Source organism: Castor canadensis, chromosome 5, assembly GCF_047511655.1.
Source record: "Castor canadensis chromosome 5, mCasCan1.hap1v2, whole genome shotgun sequence".
In the NCBI taxonomy this organism is placed as follows: Eukaryota; Metazoa; Chordata; class Mammalia; order Rodentia; family Castoridae; genus Castor; species Castor canadensis.
This window is the reverse complement of record NC_133390.1, coordinates 170,923,898-170,945,283: the sequence shown is the minus strand read 5'-3', so window position 1 is coordinate 170,945,283 and position 21,386 is coordinate 170,923,898. Positions and strand designations below refer to the sequence as shown.

General features: G+C 45.7%; 1 protein-coding gene and 1 non-coding gene across 7 annotated transcripts in view; one reads left to right on the top strand and one right to left on the bottom strand.

Annotated features, from left to right (window-relative positions):
• Slc9a8 (solute carrier family 9 member A8) overlaps positions 1-17,791 on the bottom strand; it is a 63,132-nt gene extending 45,341 nt beyond the window's left edge. Inside the window, exons 1-5 of one of the 6 annotated variants that reach the window (XM_074074964.1) lie at positions 17,622-17,788; positions 15,832-16,010; positions 8,617-8,697; positions 6,643-6,735; positions 632-690 (exon numbers count right to left, since the gene is read on the bottom strand). In XM_074074964.1, the coding sequence (XP_073931065.1) occupies positions 632-690; positions 6,643-6,735; positions 8,617-8,697; positions 15,832-16,010; positions 17,622-17,647 (438 nt within the window). In that variant the 5' untranslated portion in view covers positions 17,648-17,788. Of the gene's footprint in view, positions 1-631; positions 691-6,642; positions 6,736-8,616; positions 8,698-15,831; positions 16,011-17,621 lie in introns of those variants that run through there. The other 5 variants (XM_074074962.1, XM_074074963.1, XM_074074961.1 and 2 more) reach the window with 5 other exon arrangements.
• LOC141423599 (U6 spliceosomal RNA) lies at positions 12,535-12,641 on the top strand. Its single transcript, XR_012448444.1, has one exon. It is a non-coding gene; the product is annotated as a U6 spliceosomal RNA (small nuclear RNA).
• Positions 17,792-21,386: the final 3,595 nt, after the last annotated feature.

The window sequence follows — 21,386 nt, the reverse complement described above, 5'->3', positions numbered from 1 at the left end:
GTGGTATGGGGCAGAGGGACTGAAGGCAAGACCAACTCAGCCACTCTCTAGTTCTGACACTGGATGTTCCTGGCCTCTCTGGGTGCACTTTCCTCATCTGTACACGAGGTGGTAATTCACCTCCAGTGTTGCCGAGATGCCAGCAGGGCTAAAGCACAGAAAGCTGAGCGAGTTCCACAGTGCTGGGCAGATGTGGCCTGTCGCCCTCTGCAGTCAGGATGGACTGGAGCACTGACCACTGCTTAATGTTCAATGCTAATTGGTCTCCTTCAGTAGCAGGACAGTCTAGGATTATAAAGATGGAAGAAACAATGTAACATGATCCCAGTGTCCCCCCCACTTGAAACAGTGTAAGATTTATGCTTTTTCCAAAAACTCAAAGTAGAGGTCTCACCGTGAATCTACAGAATGTTTAATGACTTTTAGTGGTAGAACGCCTGCCTAGCAAGCACAAGGCCTTGAGTTCAATCCCCAATACCAAGGAGGTGGAGGGGTGTGACCAATGGGACAATATAAACCACTTCACTGACAGTCGAGAGATGATAAAGCCAGCGGATGCTTAATGCTAAGAAAATTAATGACAACCAAAAATTGTGATGATGCTACAAAATGAACAGGTGGGCAAACCTACCTTCCAATTTGCCAGTTTTTTAAATTCTATTATTTTTATAACTGCTCCCATGAGAATACCTAGAAGAGAAAACGTAAAGCTTAACATAAATTCAAGCTGTGACAAAAATGACCCAGGATTATTATTCTAGAGAAACTAAGTATTACTCATTTGATCTGTAAGTGGTTTTCATGGAGTTTGCAAACTTTATGTCTGAAAACACAATGGGAATTAGTGTGAAGTGTTAAGATTCACATGAGTTTCTTACATCTCAGACAAACACTATGATGAAGTCTACAGAAATCTGGGAGTGGGGGTAGGGGGAGCCTTACAAGGCCACTTAGCCGGGCATGGACGATGTGACACCTCTTTTTCTATGTCCACCCATTTTCAAAGTGAAATGACGAAGCTTATAAGCCAAGCTTGCTCTGTGTTTATTCCTACCATTAAAAAGGAGAATGAACCCAAAAGCTGGGCATGGTGGTATATAGCTGTAATCCCAGCACTCAGGAGGCTAAAGCTGGAAAATCACAAGTTCAAGGCCAGCCTCTACTTAGTGAAACCCTGTCTCAAAAAAACAAAACAAAATCTAAGATCACTTTCTTGGATTCAGATGGCAGCTCTAAGTTGAATATTCAGTTAGAAATAAAACCCAAAGGCTGAAAATAACCCAAAGTAAGAGTTGTGTGAAGTTCCTGGAAGAAAATAAACCATCTGAGTTCAGCATGTTTCTATGAAGTGGACAGGCTCATCTTTCTCACCTAAAGCACCCACCAAAAAGGATTCCCCAAGCAGCATGGCGGGCACAATTTATGACTACAGGCCCACTTGCTAGATAAACGATTCTCTTATCTGCTGGTTCATCAGAACCAAAGAGCTTTGCATAAAGTAAACACGTGCAGGCAGGACACACAAAATCACAACCTCTGGAGAGAGGGGTGACACCAAGCAAGCTGCAGATGGCTGCCATCTGCCATCTTGGGCACCAACAGGGGCCCAAGAAGTGCATCTTACTGGGTGGGGGAGATAATACTAAAACACAGAAGATTATCAGGAAAAGGACACACAACTGCTATATGTGTGTTGGGGGTAGTTTGAAATGAATGGGGAATTTTAACTATATAAGTCAACACTATTTAAACATTAAACAACAATAAAACTATTTTGACAAAAAGAAAGGGACCAAGACAAATGCAGCCAGGCTGTAACGGGGACATGAGTGTATTTTCAAGGCCAGCGGTGGTACATTCACCTGCCTGGCAGTGGGGATGCTGATATCAAGTCGGCTCCTGTTCGGGTGCCTCCATACCTCCTGTTTTCTCGTTTTTTTTAAACTAGGTATAAGGCTTTAAGGAGTTTTAAAACTTTTTATTGGCCAAAAACTTACAAATACTATGCAAAATGTTGTGAGTAAGAAAAAAGTCTCTTTGATCGTACCCCATCCCACTCCCATCTTTGTTCTCTCTGTTCTCCCTGACAGTAATGAACCACCATGGTAAGTTTGGGAAATACTGTACCATCCTTCTCCATCTTATAATTTTATAAACAGCCATACAGTTCTGGCCTGATATGTGCCTGCACATGAATGGTGCTCCCGAGGGTACCTGTTTATGAAGTTTATGATGACCTAAGGTATCACTTTACAACTTGGATTTTGCTCAGTGTTATGTCTTAAGAGATGGAGTCAGAGATTGTTACATAACAAGCTGCCCCAAATCCTTTGACCAGATCAATACACGATGTGGAATAGGTATGTCTCCAAAGAAGACACACAAGTGGCCAAAAACCATGAGCAGATGCCCAGCATCCTACATCATTACAGAAGGACATATCAAAACCACAATGAGGTATACTTCCTACCACTAGGATGGCTAGAATAACAGTAATAAAAAAAGGAAGACAACAAGTGTTGGCAAGGACTTGCAACCCTTATATAGGACCAATAAAATTTACAGGTGGCTCCCACCTGTAATCCTAGCTACTTGGGAGGCCGAGATCAGGAGGATCATGGTTCGAAGCCAGCCCAAACAAACAGTTCGAGAGACCCTATCTTGAAAATATTCAACACAAAAAAAGTGGCTCAAAGGTGGAGCACCTGCCTAGCAAGTGTGAAGTCCTGAGTTCAAATTCCAGTACTGCCAAAAAAAAAAAAGTTAAAGTTACCAAAGGACCCAGCAGTTCTTCCCAAGACAGTTGAAAACGGTTCGTACAGAAATTTGCACACGAATGTTCGTAACAGGAAAAGGTGGGGAAATCTCGATTATTCAGTAATGGATAAACAAATGTGGTATAGCCATACAAAGGCATATTATTCAGCAATGAAAATGAAGTTTTGACAGATGCCAGAACATGGGCCCATCTTGGAAATATGCTAAGTGAAAGAAGCCAGAAATAAATGACTACATTTTTAACCATTCTATTTGTATGAAATTTCCAGAACAGGCAAATCTAGAAAGACAGAAATGGTTGTCCAGGTCTAGGGAAGAGGTTTGGGGATGGTCACTAAAGAGTATGGGAGTGGGGGGGCTCCTGCTCAGGTGATGAAAACGTTCTCAAATGAATTACAAAGACAGTTGTGCCACTGTGAATATACTAAAAGCCACTGCGCTGTACATGTGTTATATGTATCTCAATAAAAATGCTGCAAAAAGTCACAAATTAATTCCATGTATCTGAAACATCCAGAAGAGGCAACCTTATAGGACAGAAAGCAGATCTGTGGTTCCCAGGGATGTGGGAACCCTATCCTATGGGGATAGGGTTTCTTTTTCAGATGATGAAAATATACTGTAATTAGAGGTGACAAGCTACAAAACCCTGAATTAACTAAAAGTCACTGAGCTGCACACTTTCAAACGGTGACATTTATGATTTGTGAATTATATTCCAGTTTTTAAACAAGTCACAGTCTTTTGAACCATCCCCCCACCGACAGTCAACCATCTGCTGTAAGAGCCCTACTTCATGGGGATGTCTGCACGTGCCACCCAATCTAAGAGTGTGTCCCTAGGGCACCTGCAGAGACTATGAATGGCTGGAATGTAAGGGTGGCCATTTTTATCTCTTCAGTGTTACCTCAAAGTGGCCGCACCCCTTCACACCTCCACAGTTTTGCCAAGGCTGCACACGGGCAATCATCTGTTAACATTTCTGCCTGTGTGAGGGGCAAGACACTGGACCTCAGCGTCGCGATTTGTGCTTGCAGTCAGATGGGCCTCTGTCCGTGGTGACTGGTTTCATTTTTAAAGTGGGTATTTTTTCTGCTCTGCTAAACCTTACCTTTCCTCTCCCTTTGCAGATGCAGACACTGCACAGATACACGTAACTACATGCAAAGCAGTTACATCTGAAAACCAGTGACTGTTCTATTGTTCAAGCCTATGGCCACATTATCATCTGTAAGGTGCTAAAAAGCTTTGTGAAATATGGCACAGTGCTGTTAGCATTATCACCTGGAAATCCATTAGGGACTTGTCCCAGGACTAAACTATGTGCAGCATTAAGTTAGCAAATGTGCACTTTGCTTCTTGAGACTGAGATACAAAGTAGGTTAAAATGATCAAAATTCATTTCTCTCTCTCCCTCCCTCCTTCCCTACCTTCCTCCTTCCCTTCCTTCTTGGTACTGAAGTTTGAACTCTGGGCCTCAAGCTTGCTAGGCAGGCACTGTACCATTTAAGCCACTCTGCCAGCCCCAGGGAAAATTAATTTCTATCACACCATTGGCCACCAGATGGAAATAATCCCTAGTGTATATTCCTATCAGTAAAAAGAACTGAATAGTGCACCCTCATTTCAAATTTTTATTAATTTTATGAAAATGCTACTGTACTATATTTTTTGCTTTTGTTTCTGTTTTGAGATAGGGTCTTGCTACATTACTGGGACTATAGGCATGAAACATTGTGCTCAATTCTGTCCTATTTTAAAATATACACAAAAATTCAAAAATTACAAAAGAATGAGATTAAAAATAAATAGAATCATGTCAGGTGCTGGTGGCTTACACTTCTAATCCTAGCTACTCAGGAGGCACAGATCAGGAGGACTGCAGTTCAAAGCCAGCCACCCCAGGGAAATAGTTCTTGAGACCCTATCTCAAAAACACTCAACACAAAACAGGGCTGGCAGAGTGCTTCAAATGGTAGAGCAGTACCTGCCTAGCAAGCCCCAGTACTAAGGAAAAAATATATTTATCTATATTTATATAGATATAGATAGAGATAAAAGCAGGGTAATAGTAAGAGTCTATTGCTCTGTGGCCCTGTGGCAAGGTGGTTTGCATGCAGCGCTGAGAAGGCTCCCAAGGCTCAGAAAGCAGCAGTCCTCTGAGATGAAACAGATCTCTGCCAGGAAGGCATGAGAAAGTATGGAGAAGAAGCAGGCGAGCAGGAACTGATTCCACGGGACTGGCAAGACCACAAGGGAGCTGGCAAAGGGTCAGCTCAGCATCACTGAGCAGCCTGCGGCTGGTTAACAGCAGCAAGTGCTCTTGCAGCAATGGGGGATGATGGAATTCGTGAACTACAGGACAAAATGCCAACACTTAGCCAGCAAAGGAAAGGCGCCCAGTGAGGCTTGACCTGCAGGAACAGGTGGAGTCCCCTGCTCAATGCTTATCATCACAAAGGATCAAGAAAGGAGGCTAAGAAAGTTGGGTCAGTCATCCCAGGGGGAAAGTGCAATCTCTTGCCTTATTTCCCAACTTCAGTCAGTTCTTAGACCCAGAAGACAGAGTAAAAGGAAAGCCAGGTCCGTAAAGAAGGATGCTGAGAAACTGGAGCAGGTAAACCAGTGATGATGGCCACTCCTTCCCTAGAGAGCCCCACAGTGGCTCTGGGGAGGTCATAACATCCCCACTAAGGAAAGGACAACAAATAGCACCTCTGCTTCTAGCACTAAGAAAGGGGACATCAAATGACCACTCAGCTAGAAATGCTCTTCATAAGCTGAGTGGTCATACCTGCCAAGTTCTCAGGCCAGGTGGGTCCAGCAGCAAACCACTGTAAAACTTAAGTGTTGCATAGAGGTAAGCCCTGTGTAGGTCTAGAGGCACAGATAGGCTGTGTGAACAGGTGGCCCAGACTCCTGCGTCATCTACCACTGTTAACTTCAACACTTCTCCCTCACCTCCTACGTACAGCATCATTGCGAGGTTTTTTTGTTCGTTCACAGTTCTGGGGATTGAAACCAGGGCCTTCCATGTGCTAGGCAAGTACTCTGCCAATTGTGCTATGCCCTCAGCCCAGGGCAAGACTTCCTCCCATCCCATGTCAGCCACACGATCTGCCACATCAATGAAGAAATGCATGTTGAGGACGGGGAGCTTTGGCAAACTCCCAGCCATTCTACTCCATCCTCAATTCTGAAGTGATGACCTAGAGTTCATCCTACCAATTCTGGTGCCAGAGAGAAGAGGCAGCCATCTTCACCACATGACTGCTGAGATAAGAGCTTGCTCACCAGCCATAGATCCTGCCAGAGAGTGAAGCCCAACATGGAGTTGAGAAATGGAGAACTGATTCCAAAAGCCTTGACCCTGATCAGTCAGAAGCCAGCATTACCTGTGGTTTTTTGGTTACCTGAGCTAGTATGTGTACAGCCCCATCCCCACCAATTAGAGTGCACTTAAATTGAGTTTTTTTCCTTCGAATGGTATGGTTCTGTATTAAGATGCTTTTAGCTATAAGTAAAAGAACACATATTAAAAGGGCTTAAACAATAGGTGTTTATTATCTCATACAACAGCACTGATATAATGGGTGCTTAGAAACTGCTTTTTCTAAATGGCACTGACTCCCTTCTTGGGCACGAAAGTTAGCCAAAAGCAGGGTAAAGAAACCTGACATCCTTGCCTCCATTTTGCCTCTGTCTCTTGCTCTGAGTTTCTCTCTCCCTTGTAGTCACTCTAGATACCAGAATGACAAGACTGATTAATAACACCTTTATGACAAGGGACTGAAACTACCCCCAAAGAATGAATCAGCAGAGCCTAGAGGACAGACCACCCTCCAAATGAGGACAGTTACCTACAGTGTTGAGGCTGCACCTGAAGCAGAACAAAACATCTCATGGGAATCAGGTTATTCCTTTCAAGTGACGAGAGCAATAACACCTCCAGAATCCCTGCAGAACCAGAACTGAGATAATCAACCAGACCACACTTTGCCTAGGACTACCCACAATTCTTCCTCTATTTAAATGTAAAGCTCATGTCAGTGACCCAAAGGTGGGCTCAAATGGTTACTCTCCCTCTTTCCCCAATGTGCCTGTGATGTAAACAAATAAAAAATTAAAAAAAAAAGAATTACCCTTTTAATTTCCATGTGCACCACACTTAAAAAAACACTAACTGTAATTTTTATAATTAAGAAACTGTGAAACTGACCACAAACTGTAAATTCCATGAAGTAGTTTTTTAGGCCTTTACCGAATGCCCCAGGAGTGGGTCTTGTTAGCTGAGGATGAGGAATACGAGAAATGGAGAACAAGGACCCTGAGGAAAACTGGCTTCCAACTCTGTACTTAAGATCAATATAGCCAGCAGTGCCTGTTCCCTAAAATATATGTTGCCTGGAGGCTTTGGGCTTAAAAGAGACGGGAGCATGACCACTCACAGGCCCGAACCTGGCACTTAGCAGTGCTGGGAGGAGCAGGGAAAACATAGGGGCTCTGGAGCAGGACAGCAGGAATGCAGGTGGTGAGAGGGAAGCAGAGGCCGATGAACAGTCTGAATATTCTCTCCCAAGACTAACCTAAACCACAGCTGTGCTGTGAAGGAATTATCACCCAGTAAACAAGATCAACAAGACAGAGCAAATCACCGTAGAAACCGCCAGTGGTGATAGGGAAAACCAAGTGCCAGCAGGCAAGTGGAAACTAGTAAGAGTAACCATGACATAATAAACTCACGAGAGCCCTGGGTGACCTTAGGAAAACTGGTTACTGTGCCTTAAACATCCCTACCATGTTTTAGCCTTAAATTTATTTTATTTTAATTAATTTATTTATTTGAGTGAAAGAGCAGCAGTTTATCAAGCAGAGAAGAAAAGTCTCCTTACAGGAAGGATCTCAGGTTGAGCCCTAGCCTAAAATTTAATACCACTTAAAGTCCCTGTTTCAGGCTGGGGATGTAGCTCAGTGACAGAGTACTTGCCTAGCATTTGGAAGGGCCTAGGTTCCATCCCCAGCATCACAAACAAAACAAAACAAAACCCTCAAAACCCAAACCAAAATAACTGGACTTCTACAGCATGGTATAGTGGCACATACCTGTAATCCCAGCACCCAGGAGGCTGAGGCAGGAGGATTTTGAGTTTGAGGCCGGCATGGGCTAGGTAGTGTGACCCTGCCTCAAAAAAACAAAACCAGGGCTGACAGAGTAGCTCAAGTGGTTGAGCATCTGCCTAGCAAGTATGAAGCCCTGAGTTTAAACTCCAGCACCACCAAAAAAATAATAATATTATTGAAAAAAGAAAAAAAAACCAAACCCAAATCAGAAAATAGAAAAAAGTCCCTGCTTCTTCCTTCACTGACCACTTCAACCCCACATAGGTGTTCATGCCTATTATTACCTGGATCCATGCCAAGTAGCTAGAAGTTAATTATCTAACAACTTTACAGGAAATGAAAGAGAAAATAAGTGAGGTAGAATGGAATGCTCTCTGAGGAATCTAGATCTGACACTAAGAGAGCCATTTCTCCCCACTAAACTGTAAAGTCAGACTCCCTTTTGATTCTATAAGCTAAGAGTCAATGACTTGCCTTGGTTGAGTTACATATCAGCAGCAGAGATCAAGGTGCCCCAAGGTGGTGAGAAGTCAAAGGCCTCAGAGATGAACTTGCACATGACCTTTAGGAGGTCAGCCCCTTTCTCTGCACCCTAGTGTCCTCTTCTGTGAGGTGAAATCATGCCCCGTGGTGTGCTGCAGTTCAGGTGTCAAGGGGGCACTGGCAGCGATGGTGGGCACTGTGACATGTCAATGTAGGACCACCAACAGCACTTACCTAGAGAAACAACGGCAACACTCTCAGGCAAGAAGTGCAGTCTGTACCGGATCAGCAAATGCACCAATATGATGCAGATGGCTGTGGGAAAACACAAGACTCTGTTTACAAAGCCCAGTTTTGAATAATAAAAACCAAGCTCAAGACAGTGGTCATCTGGGAGGAAGGGAGCAGAACAACAGGTAATTGTCAATGACCCAGAGCTGTCTTTCTTTTCTTTTCTTTTTTTTTGGTGGTACTGGAGCTTGAACTCAGGGCCTACTCCTTGAGCCACTCCACCAGCCCTTTTTTGTGATGGTTTTTTTTGAGTTAGGGTCTCGTGGAACTATTTGCCCAGGCTGGCTTTGAACCCAGACCCTCCTGATCTCTGCCTCCTGAGTAGCTAGGATTACAGGCGTGAGCCACCTGTGCCCAGCACTGTCTTATTTCGTAACACGTTTCTCACATTTTCTCTGGGTCTTTGTATGCCTGGACTACTTTGTTTTTCAGTGGTTAACTTTTTAACCACTGTAAAAGCTGTAAAACCTTGTACGGACATTTAATACTCAAACTTTGCTGATTATGAGAAATGATCTGACTCTTTTGAAACATTTATCAGCTGGAAAACTCTAAGCAGTGAAGAGGTCAACGAAACCGCTTTTACACAAATAGACTGCAACAGATTATGCAGACATACAGTGTTTTGTTACCATGTGACAGCTCTCTTTTATCATAGAAGGAAGGGTGTTTTACAAACAGAAAAAAGTAAATCCTTTGGTTTGGTGACAAGAAAATCAAAAAAGATTTGAAGGTGTGACACTCCTTCCCCCCAGCTGGCTTCAACAGTCCCTCAGAAGCCAGCACTATGCTGCACATATCCCAAACACTGTCTTCTTTCACCCCTGGTGCCCTCTCAACTGGCTGTCAGATCCATTCTCTCCTTTGCTTGTACGTGGGAACAGGTAGGCTTAGAATGCTGCACCACCTGTCAGCGCTGAGCACTGAATCTGACCCCAGCCCTGTGATCTGAAACATGGTACACTGGACCATCTCCCTTTGGGCTACTGCCAGCAGTCCTCGACCTCAAAAGGGAATAATGCCTGATTGTCCCCACAGGACCCAGGGATTCCATCATCAAAGAAGATGCACAAAGAAGTAATTCTGGGAAAAAAAAATACTTCCACATAAATAATTGCAAATGAAATCCCACAGCCCTAATGTTAATATGCATGTCTCTTTTTATTGGGCACCTACCTACTGGCCATCAATTACATCTCATTAGGCACAGTATTGTCTTAATGGTACTAAAAATAATTTCATTTTTAAGGGAATATTTAAACAATGTGCATAGCTGTCAACCAGCCACCCTCAGAGCCCCACAAATTCTCTCTTCAATCCCACCAAAAAGCACCAGGTGGCCAGAGAAAGGAACAGTTGTAAATAAAGAAATCTTGTCCTCTTTTCATTCTGTGCTTTAAACTATCAATCTGTGATGTTCTTTTAATATAAATATTTAACCCAGTTAGAAAATCCTACATTAAATACTAAGACCATGAAAAAAGTCCCAATACACAGGATGGCTAATGAGCCCACTGCCTAGAAAAATTAAATAAAAAGAAAAAAAAAAGTCACACCTGAGGAGCAAATAAGCAGACAGAAAACTGAATTCGTTTCTGCTCTTTGCATCAAGCTAGATTGTAAAAAATTTATTTGAAAAATTATTATCAGACATAAGCAACTATTTACAAGTATAAGAGCAAAAGGAAAGCTGTCCATCAGTAGGGACAATGCTGGTAAAGACTCTCAGCCACTAAATCAATGCTCTCATCAATGCTGGTAAAGACTCTCAGCCACTAAACAGAGGAAGGTCCAAAGCACAGTCTGCAGAAAGGGGGAGAGTATTTGTGAATCCTGTCTGACAGGGTCTAGAACCTAAATACATAAAGTCTTACAGTTCACTGACAAAGAGACAACACAATTTAAAAGCGGGCAAAGGGCCTGACAGACATTTCTCCAGAAGAGAAACACAATGGCTAATAAACCCATGAAACCACTCAACATCAGTAGTGACAGGGAAGTGCAAATCAAGAGCACAATGAGGTGCGACTTCACACTCACTAGGATGGCTGTAATTAAAAACAGCAACAATAGAAACCCTTGTAAAACAGTGCAGGTTCTGTGGAAACCAGTTGGGCAGTTCCTGAGAGACTTAAACAGAGCAACCATTCCTCTGACAATCCAATCCCAGGTCAATATATATCCAAGAGAAATCAAAGTTCACTTCTACACCAAAACCTGCACACCAACTTTCACAGCAGCATGTCACAACAGCCAAGAGGTGGAAACAGCCAGTGTCCATCAACTGATGCAGGAAGGACCATATGCAGGCATGCACACAGTGGACTAGAACTTGGTCATAAGATGAATTCTAACACAAGCTACCACATGCATGGACCTTGAAGACGTTACACGAAGTGAATAAGCAAGTACAAAAGCCACACTGTATGATTTTATTTATAGGAAATATTCTGCACAGGCAAATTCCTAGAGACAGAAAGCAGAACTGTGGTTGCTAGAGGGAGGGGGTGATGGAAATGTTCTGGAAATAGACAGTGGTGATGGTACACACACCACACTGTGAATACAGTTAACACCACTGGATTGTATTCTTTAAAATTATTTAAATGTAAGTTTTAGCCAGGTGCTTGTGGCTCACGCCTGTAATCCTAGCTACTCAGGAGGCAGAGATCAGGAAGATCACACTTTGAAGCCAGCCCAGGGAAAACAGTTCTCGAGACCCTATCTCGAAAAAAACCCATAACCAAAAAGAGCTCCTGGAGTGGCTCAAGGTATAGGCCTAAGCTCAAACCCCCAATACTGCAAAAAAATAAAATAATTTCACAGTGACCACTTCCTCGTTCTCTTACCTAAGGCAGCCATGAAAACAACACCCCCTCTGCGTCCGGTGCTGTGCCATTCTCACGGGCAGCCTGTCATTAAACTTTGCCTGCTGGACATGACAGTCTCTCGTGAGCTTTCTTTTGCAAGTGGCGTTTTCCTAACCAAAAGGAAGTTTTACCTTTGTTTTACTACAATAAAAAATATGAGGTAGAGCTAGGAGTGGGGGTACAGCACTTGAGAGGTCAAGGCAGGAGAACTGCAAGTTTGAGGCCAGCTTGGGATATATATAGAGAGACACTGTCTAAAAAAACAAAGAATCACCAAGACATTCTGTGAGATGCAAAAGCAAGATATACAGATATACAACCCTGCAAGCCAGGTATGTAATGGCACTTATGTGCTTATGAATGTACATATGTACAGAAACACACAAGTGCATGTTTTCAAGTACTCTTGGGGGGGAAGAGAGTAAGAGCTAAAACCCTCTGTGTGGTAGGGAGGGTGTATACAGCATTCTTCATGCTGGAAATGATAATTATGGTAAATATATTAAAACACAGACGTGCCAACTTTAATAAGTCCATTAAGTTTAATGGCTCATAAAACGTGTGTGCCAGGTGATGTTAATTGTTAACTCTAAGGCAGTAACATGACTCAATGTTGCTTCTTGTGGAGTCAAAGATCAGCAAGGGTTAAATCCAAGCCCACTGATTTGAAGCGTCTAAAAGTCTAAAGTAACCTTAGCCAAGGGGACAAACTATACTACCATAACATCCTTACGGGACATTTACTGAAATTGCAAACGAAGATGACAAGCCCAGGTCAGGAGTTCCTGAGGTCTAACATAAACGCTGGACTAATTTCTTTCAATTAACTGCAGTCCACGTGCAGTATTTAAGAGTTACAAAGTTACCTTTCAACAGTATTTTTTTATATATAAGATTTATACTGTTTGGACATCTAATCAGAAACAAATGATCATAATATACAAAATCAGAGAGAAAAATGCCTTTGAAATTACTTAAAAAGGTAGCATCAGGGCCCACTTGGGCAGCACATATACTAAAACTGAAACGATACAGATAAGATAAGCATGGCCCCTGAGCAAGGATGCCATGTAAATTTGTGATGCAGTCCATATTTAAAAAAAAAAGAAAAGCATCAGCTGGATGCCAGTGGCTCACACCTGTAATTCTAGCTACTTGGGAAGCTGAGATCAGGAGGGTCAAGGTTTGAAGCCAGCATGGGCAAATAGTTTGCTCAAAACCCTATTAACACAAAAAAAGGCTGGCAGAGTGGCTCAAGAGATAGAGCACCTGCCTAGCAATCATGAGGCCCTGAGTTCAAACCTCAGTGCTGCTGAAAAAAAAAAAAATCAACATTCCACTTCACTCGTACACATAAGTGCACAGGCCAATGGATACATGAGGTAAACCCAATCCGTCCAACATCAGGGCGAATCTAGAGTCTACCTTCATGCTGTCTGAAGAGGAGACTATCGGAGAAACAAAACTTTATACTAACCAACCCTGGGCAGACTTCCATTACTGAGGCCTGTTTCGTGGTCTGCAGCACAAGTTTATCTTAAATGCACACCACACCCTGAAAGTTACTCCGAACGCCTAGTTTATGTTTTTCAGAACCTTAGAAACAAGGACTACAAAAGTGTTTTCAGGCCTGCCTTTTATATTATCTAATTTAATGAGCTAATAACAATGTATTCTCTAATGTAATGAACTAATAACAATGTCTTCAGCCCTGCAGGAAGACTCTGGGTACTGGAGATTGCTTAATCAAGGAAAGAACTGCTTTCCTCTTTGTAGTCTACAAAACAAAAAGGCCTGAATTGCTGAGGTAATCCACTAGAAACAGAACTCAACTTCATGTACAGGGAAAAAATGACCGGGCTGTATTAAATCTACACAGGACAGGGAACATTTCTGATGTGTGCCCTTTCTCAGTATTTAGCTTAAAAGTTTTAAAAACTCAGGCCAGGCATGCCTATAATCCCAGCACTCCAAGGTCTAAGGTAAGAGGGTTGTGAGTTTGAGGACAGCCTAGGGAAGACCCTGCCTCAAAAATCCTAAATAAATAAATAAATACGAGACAAAGATTTCAAATAAAATTCAAACATTGTTAAAATTCTTTGACTATTTACCACAGTCTGAATACAAATGTGAAAGAAGTTATACTTTTTCTCAAAAACCAGTTGTGACAGACAGTATAGAAATATTCAAAATCCAGTTCTACCTTTTATTCCCCCAAAAGAGATAGTCTAATTTGAAAGTTTACTTTGGCATCATCAAGGAAAGCAGTGAATAGGATGCAGCAACCTCACTTTGGAACAAGCATCTGGACATGGGTTGAGCTCTAAGACCTTTCTTCCTTGCTAAAAAAACTGGATTCTTAATGTCCCAAACAGCTGTTTATTGTCTGCTGTCTCATGGAGGCATTCAATTTTTTTGTCCCTTATCTTAACCTCCTAATGTCTGGTGACCTGGGAACAGCCTCTAGTCTCCCATCCACCAGGGGGGTCATGAGCTTGACCTCACCAGGCCTAAATTTCCTCACTCACTAGAGGAGGAGGGTGAACAAAATGAGACTTCAGGTTTGAGAATGAATCCACTCAAACAAAAATACTGCACAAGAAAACAAGAGCACAGGTGCCAGAGGGACAGGGTTAATGGGAATGACAGAGACCAGTGGCACACTGGGACAACGGTCTGATCCTTCATTCAGCAGAAAACGCCCTTTAACTAAATGAAATATTTACATGGAAGCCTAATAAATATAATGAACAAAATGTTGCTCTGATTGAAGCTCAGGTCAGGAGGTAGACACCTACCCTACCTCCTGTCACTGCCACTGCCACCCCCCACACACACCTCCACACACACACACACACCTCCACACACACACACACCTCCACACACACACACACCTCCACACACACACACACACCTCCACACACACACACACCTCCACACACACACACACACCTCCACACACACACTCACACACCTCCACACACACACACACACCTCCACACACACACACACCTCCACACACACACACGTCCACACACACACACACCTCCACACACACACACACCTCCACACACACACACCTCCACACACACACACACACACCTCCACACACACACACACCTCCACACACACACACACCTCCACACACACACACACCTCCACACACACACACCTCCACACACACACACACCTCCACACACACACACACCTCCACACACACACACCTCCACACACACACACCTCCACACACACACACACCTCCACACACACACACACACCTCCACACACACACACACACCTCCACACACACACACACCTCCACACACACACACCTCCACACACACACCTCCACACACACACCTCCACACACACACACATCTCCACACACACACACCTCCACACACACACACACCTCCACACACACACACACCTCCACACACACACCTCCCTTCACACACACACCTCCACACACACACACCTCCACACACACACACACCTCCACACACACACACACCTCCACACACACACACCTCCACACACACACCTCCACATAGACCTCCCATATCTCCTGTCACTGCCACCCCACACACACCTCACACAAATACGCCTATATACCTACCTACTTCCCCATACACTTATGTACACCTCCACACACAACTACCTCTACATACGCAGACCTACCTACACACCTATCTCCACATACACCTACTTACCCATACACCTATGTACACCTATATACACCTGCCTACTTACATACACACATCTCTACACAGACCTATGTACACCCTCAAATATCTATACCCACATCTACCTACCCCCACACACACACCCCTATACATGCCTACCTACCTATACACACCTATATGCATCTCTACAAATACCTGCACACCATCTATGTACACCCACACACATCCACACTCTTACATACACCTAAACACACATCCACCACATACGTACGTACACCTACACACACACTCACACACCCTTACACCCACACCTAGACATTCCTAGGAAAAGAATTTAAAATCCACTAAATTAGATGTTCAAGAGCTTTCCAGGGCAAAAGGTCTGTAACTTTGCTTGCAAAGGCTAAGGTGTTGCAGTAAGGGACCTTGGAACTGTTAGAATCTTCAGTTTCATAAAGGCAAGGGAGGACCCTGTGCTGAAGTTACGAACCGAGGCTTTGCCCTCTGTGCCTGAAATGAAAACCCCATGGAAGGAAGAGTTGGCCACGTAAACAGTGGGACAAGCCTAAGTAGAGACACTCCCAGCCCCAGCCCACATTCACCTAGGACGAGGAGGCTGAAGAAAATGGTCATGCCACTTGACTGCTCCTCCTGCTGTGCCTGCTCCCCGGTCTGCACGGGAAGGATGGGCTTGGCAGGGGTGGGCAGCACCAGTTTCGTTGTGACACCCAGGGTCGTGTGGAGGGTGACATTGAAACCCTCATGAGTGGCATTGGAGAACCTGTTGAACAACATCAGAAGAAGAATTAGATCCAGGAAACGGGGCCCTGAAGTATCAACACACACCTTAAACCAGAAAGAGAACATGGCAAAAGTGGGCAGGCCTCAAAGAGATGAGACCCCAGTCTGCATAGCACAGGGACAGTGGCCTCAGGTGCTTTTGAATATAGTTACCTAGAGGACAAAAATAAGGGAAGAGGCAGGGCTAGTGTAGAAAGGAGATGCTGCCTGCCCTTTGACACCTGATGGGGGCCAGCTGGAGTCTTGTCACATCCTTCTTTTCCTGGGATTATTTCTGCCACCTGAATTTGCCCAATCTAGTCAGAATGCCCTATGATAATTTGCAGAATCCTCAGCTTTCAAAGGCTCAGGATATCTGTAACACTCTCCCACCCCATCCCAATTCATCCAACCCTACAGCTTGTGCACCTACACTTTCTTCTCACATCCTGTTGGGATTATGAACTAGTGCAATATTGATGTAACAACATTGTAACTGTGATTAAATACTTCGTACTTATTGAGCTGGCTTCATTCCAGGAAGTAGGGAACACACCACCTCTCCAGGTTCCATAATGTGACCAACATCTCAGTTTGTCAATGGCAGACCCAAGCTTCAAACCCTAACTTGCATCACTGGGCTACTCATCAGCTCTTCTGCTCCGTGCTGGAGGCCTAGCACGGTGCCTGGGACACAGCAGATGCCCTTATCGCATAAGGTGAGCAATGACCAGGCATTCATCCACTTGGCCAAATACACCTAAGAAGTCACCAAGTGAGGAGCTCACTGTTACTCTTCACAAACTCAGTACACACACATGGCATCCGTAATGTGCCACAGATGAGCCCTGCAAGTATGGAGATGGACTAACTGGTTTTCTGCTCAGGAAGACGCAGAGGACACAGCCCCCTCCCCACCCCACCAGGGACAGGGTGCTCTCTGTGGTCCAACCACCTGTCTGTCTTTCTGTCACTCCAAAGCGCTAAACTTTTCTTGAATCGGCTTTTGAATTTGATGTCACCCCGTCTATTCATCCAAGTGTCAGTTCAAATGTCACTTCTTCCTGAGTACCTTCCCCAGCCCTGACCCGCAGGCTTAGCAGGGTCTGAAGGAAACCTTGTCTACTTGCGTGGCTTTCTTTTTCCACTGGACTGCAGGCTCCCCGAGGGCAGCTCCGGGCCGCCCCCTTACTACATGTGCCTCGGGCCTGCACCTGAGCTGACAGCCCCTAGTGATGAATGAATGGAACGTAGTGAAGGCGACACACGAAAACCGGAGGTTACAGAGAAGCGCGAGTGGGACGGGGGATAGGAACGGCAGGCTTCCTGGAGGAGGCGGGGCGATCCGAAACCGGGCCGGTGAACCGTGGGTCACGGCTTGTGCAATACCGCTCCTGCGGCCTGCGCAGGGCAGCCGGTCCCCAGCCGGAGGTCTGACGTCTCGGAGAGGCTGCTCAGCCCTGCCCCCCACCCATCCTGCCCTCCTCGCAGGGGCCGGCAAGGTCAGTCCTGACAACGTGCACAAGGAGCTCCGCCTGGCGGGGCCACAAGCTCGCTGTCACCCGCCGGGCCCCGCCCTGCCGCCTCCGCCGCCCGGGAAAAGCCCACTCACTCCTCTTCCGCCATCTTCTCCCCCATCCAGCGGAGCCTCCAAGACCACCGAGTTCGCAGCCGCGGGGCTAGCAGGGCCCACTGTTGCTTCCGGCTTCCGCTGGAGGCGCAGGAGGGGGCGGGGCCTCGGCGGCTCAAGGAGACCCTCTGCCCCGTCGTCTCGGTGGCCCGAGGGCTGGAGGAGACGTGTGGGAGGACTCCGCTCCCGCTTCCGCCCCGGACTTTCAGGGCGCTTGCAGGGCTGCGGCCCCGTGACACTGCGGCCCCTAGAGGTTCAGGCTTTTTCCCGTCACTAGGCGGGGATGATTTGGGGAAAACTCCTGAGAGGTCACTGTGACTCACCCTGAGGGCAAGCACCCTCCGCCTAGTGCCCTGTAATTCTTGCCATTAAGAATTTAAGAGAAAAGGGCCCAGCAGAAATTCTAGCAGGGCTGTGCGGAGGGACGCTAGCCGTGGGGCCGTTCCCAATCTTAGCAGCAGTTTCCCTAGCTGTTGAGAGGAGTAACCAGGTGGACTTTGTGGGATGCTTTAGCTTCCCGTCTTCAAGCATTTATTAGTTCCCATTGATGGTGCTCATCTGTAATCTAGGACAGGAAGATTGAGAGTTCAAGGTCAGCCTAGACTACATAGCCATACTGTCTCAAAAAAACAAAAAAGATAAAAGATAGTGAGGCTCAAGGAATGAATCATTACTCATTAATTCATTTGTTCATTCAACAAATTAATTATTTTTGGCAGTACTTGCATTTGAACCCAGGGTCTTATGCTTGCTGGGCAAGCACTCTGCTGATTGAACCATATTTTCAGCCTTTTTTTTTTTTTCCTGAGGTGGGGCCTTGCTGTATTACACAGGCTGGCCTAAGTGATTCTCCCTCCTGCTCAGCTTCAGGCATTCACCACCACACCAGGCTTTTAAGAATTCTTTTCTCAATTATTAGAGACGTACTGGGGACTGAACCCAGGGCCTCAAGCTAAATAGTCAAGTGCTAGTAATCCTAGTCCATTAGGAGCTACAGCTGATAGAACAATAATGCCGCCATTTTATAAATCAGCAGTCAGTATATCCTCAGGTCCCCCTCTTGGAAAATGGAGCCATTCCCAATAAACAGCCCTGCCCTTTAACAACATTCCCCCACCCCAAAATCAGGGACCCCTGCACATATGCCAACCTCTTACCCTCCCTTGTCTATAAAAGGCCATGCCTGGCCCGAACTCTCCCTTTTCCTGTGCCATTAAACCCTGCTGTTGGACGTGAGTCCTTCTGGTGAGCTTCCTTTGTGAGCGGTGTAGGTGCTTGTTTTTCCTAACATTTGGTGCCATGACTTGGATTGGGTTGTGCTCCCAGCACTGACCTTGCTCTCCCAGCCTCCCCCACCCCATCCCTCTCTCTCTCTCAATTCCCATTCCCTTCCTCCAGCATCTGAGCTGCTTTACTGGGACCTCTGATCCTAAAAAGCGCCACTCTCTCACTAGCTCACAGGGAAGTTCCTCAGCTCCAGCGCGCCTCCAACTGCCATCTGTCACTGGCCAATCTTCCCTCAAGGTCCTCTCTCCTTCAGTGAGTCCTCCCCACATGCAGAGCTGTGCTCTCTCTCTCTCATTCCCTCAAAACCCTAGTGCTAGTTCTCAGCTCGCTCTCTCTTGTCCCTGGGAACTGGGTTCCCCACTAGAGACTGTGGGCCCCCCATGGTGAAGATGGTCCCTCTGGGTGCTTGACATCTCTCTCTCTCTCTCTCAATCTCTCTCTCTCTCTCTCTCTCTCTCTCTCTCTCCTGAGGACCTGATATTTCAGGAATGCCTGCCATATCTCTCCTCAGGTCAGGCCTTGCCATGGGAGTTGGACCTTCCAAAACTCCTTCAGACTCTCCATTGGGATGTCTTCTGGTCAATCTTGGGCCCCTCCACCTAACACCTGATCTTAAGCCATGAAAGCTCATTCTTCTCTGTAATTAGGCCTGGCCCCAATATCCATTGGACAATGCCTCCAAATGGCCACTTAATGGCACTTTTGATCCCAATATTTTAAGAGATTTATACAATTTCTGTGAGTGTACTGGTAAATGGAAGGAACTTTGCTACATCCAATCCTTTTCTTATCTCTATACCAAACCCTTCCTCTGTACCTCCTGTTCCCATGCACAGGTCCTAGTAGCCTCTAAACCAGTTTCAAAACCAGCCAAATCCTTTTTTGAACCCCCTCCTGACTCTGAAGCTTTCCCTTCTTTTGACCCTGCTAACGAGCCTCCACCTTATCGGAGACGGGCTTCCATTGTTCAGCCATCAGCCCCTGCCCCTCCTTCTGCCCCTCCTTCCACCCACCCAGAACCACAGGATCCCATGAGCCCCCCACACACTCGCTCTCACGGACCCCCCCCCAGTCAACTGGTTTCCATCTACCCTCTCTGGGAAGTGGCCAGAGTGGAAGGCATTGTGAGGGTCCATGTCCCCTTTTCCCTTGCTGACCTCTCTCAGATAGAAAAGTGCCTTGGCTCTTTCACCACTAACCCTGATTCTTATGTTAAGGAGTTCTAATACTTGGCTCAATCCTGTGACCTTACTTGGCGTGACATCTATCTCATTCTTTCCTCCACCCTCCGTCCAGAAGAGAGACACAGGGTCTGGGACGCGGCTGGGGCACATGCAGATGAGGTCCATTGAACCACCCCCACCCATCCTGTAGGGGCTACAGTGGTCCCTACTGCTGAGCCTAATTGGGATTACCAAACCAGCGGTAGAATGCTTAGGGATCAGATGGTTACCTGTTTAGTGGCAGGATTAAAAAAGATGGCCCAAAAGATTGTTAATTTTGATAAACTCAGAGAAATTCAACAAGAAAAAGAGGAAAATCCAGCTAGTTTCTTGTCCCGGCTCACAGAGGTGCTACGATGCCATACAAAAGTTGACCCTGAAACTAAGGATGGGACAATTATTCTTATGACCCACTTTATCTCCCAGTCAGCCCCAGATATAAGAAGAAAACTTAAAAGGCTGGAAAATGGCCCTCAGGCTCCACAGGCTGAAATTTTAAACGTGGCCTTCAAAGTCTATAATTACCAAGAAGAACAGCAAAGAGCTGATGAGGAGAGGAGAGATAAGGCTAAATTCCAGATGTTGGCACAAGCCCTCTGACAAAGGCCTCCAACCTCTAATTCCTGAGGCCAGGAAAAATCCCGAACACATCCCAGCCCATGTTTTCTGTGTGGCCTTGAGGGACAATGGGCCGGTGAATGTCCTGAACCACGCTGCCCACTGGGGCCATGTCATAAATGTAAACAGGAGGGCCACTGGGTGATGGACTGCCCCTCCACCACTCAAGGCAGAGGGTCTTAGCCCCCCCGACCATCCCTCCTCCCTAACTGATCTTTTAGGACTGGCGACTGTGGTTGATGACTGATGGAGCCCAGGACTCCCAGGCCCGATGACCATAACTTCACGGGAGCCCAGGGTAATGGCCATCATTGATGGTAGGCCTATCTCTCTCCTCATAGACACCCGTGCCACTTTTTCTGCCTTGCCAGGGTTCTGGGAACCTACCAAGCCTTCTTTGACCTTCATAGTCAGGGTGGAGGGAACTCCTACCCAGCCCTTAATGACCTTTCCTTTAACCTGCATACTGGGAGATACACTTTTTACTCACTCCTTCCTAGTCCTCCCTAATTGCCCTGCCCCACTCTTGGGAAGGGACATTTTGTCAAAATTCCAGGCCACTCTACCTTACACCCACCCCCTCTTAAGCGCAACCCACTAGCCCCTTGTCTCCATCCTC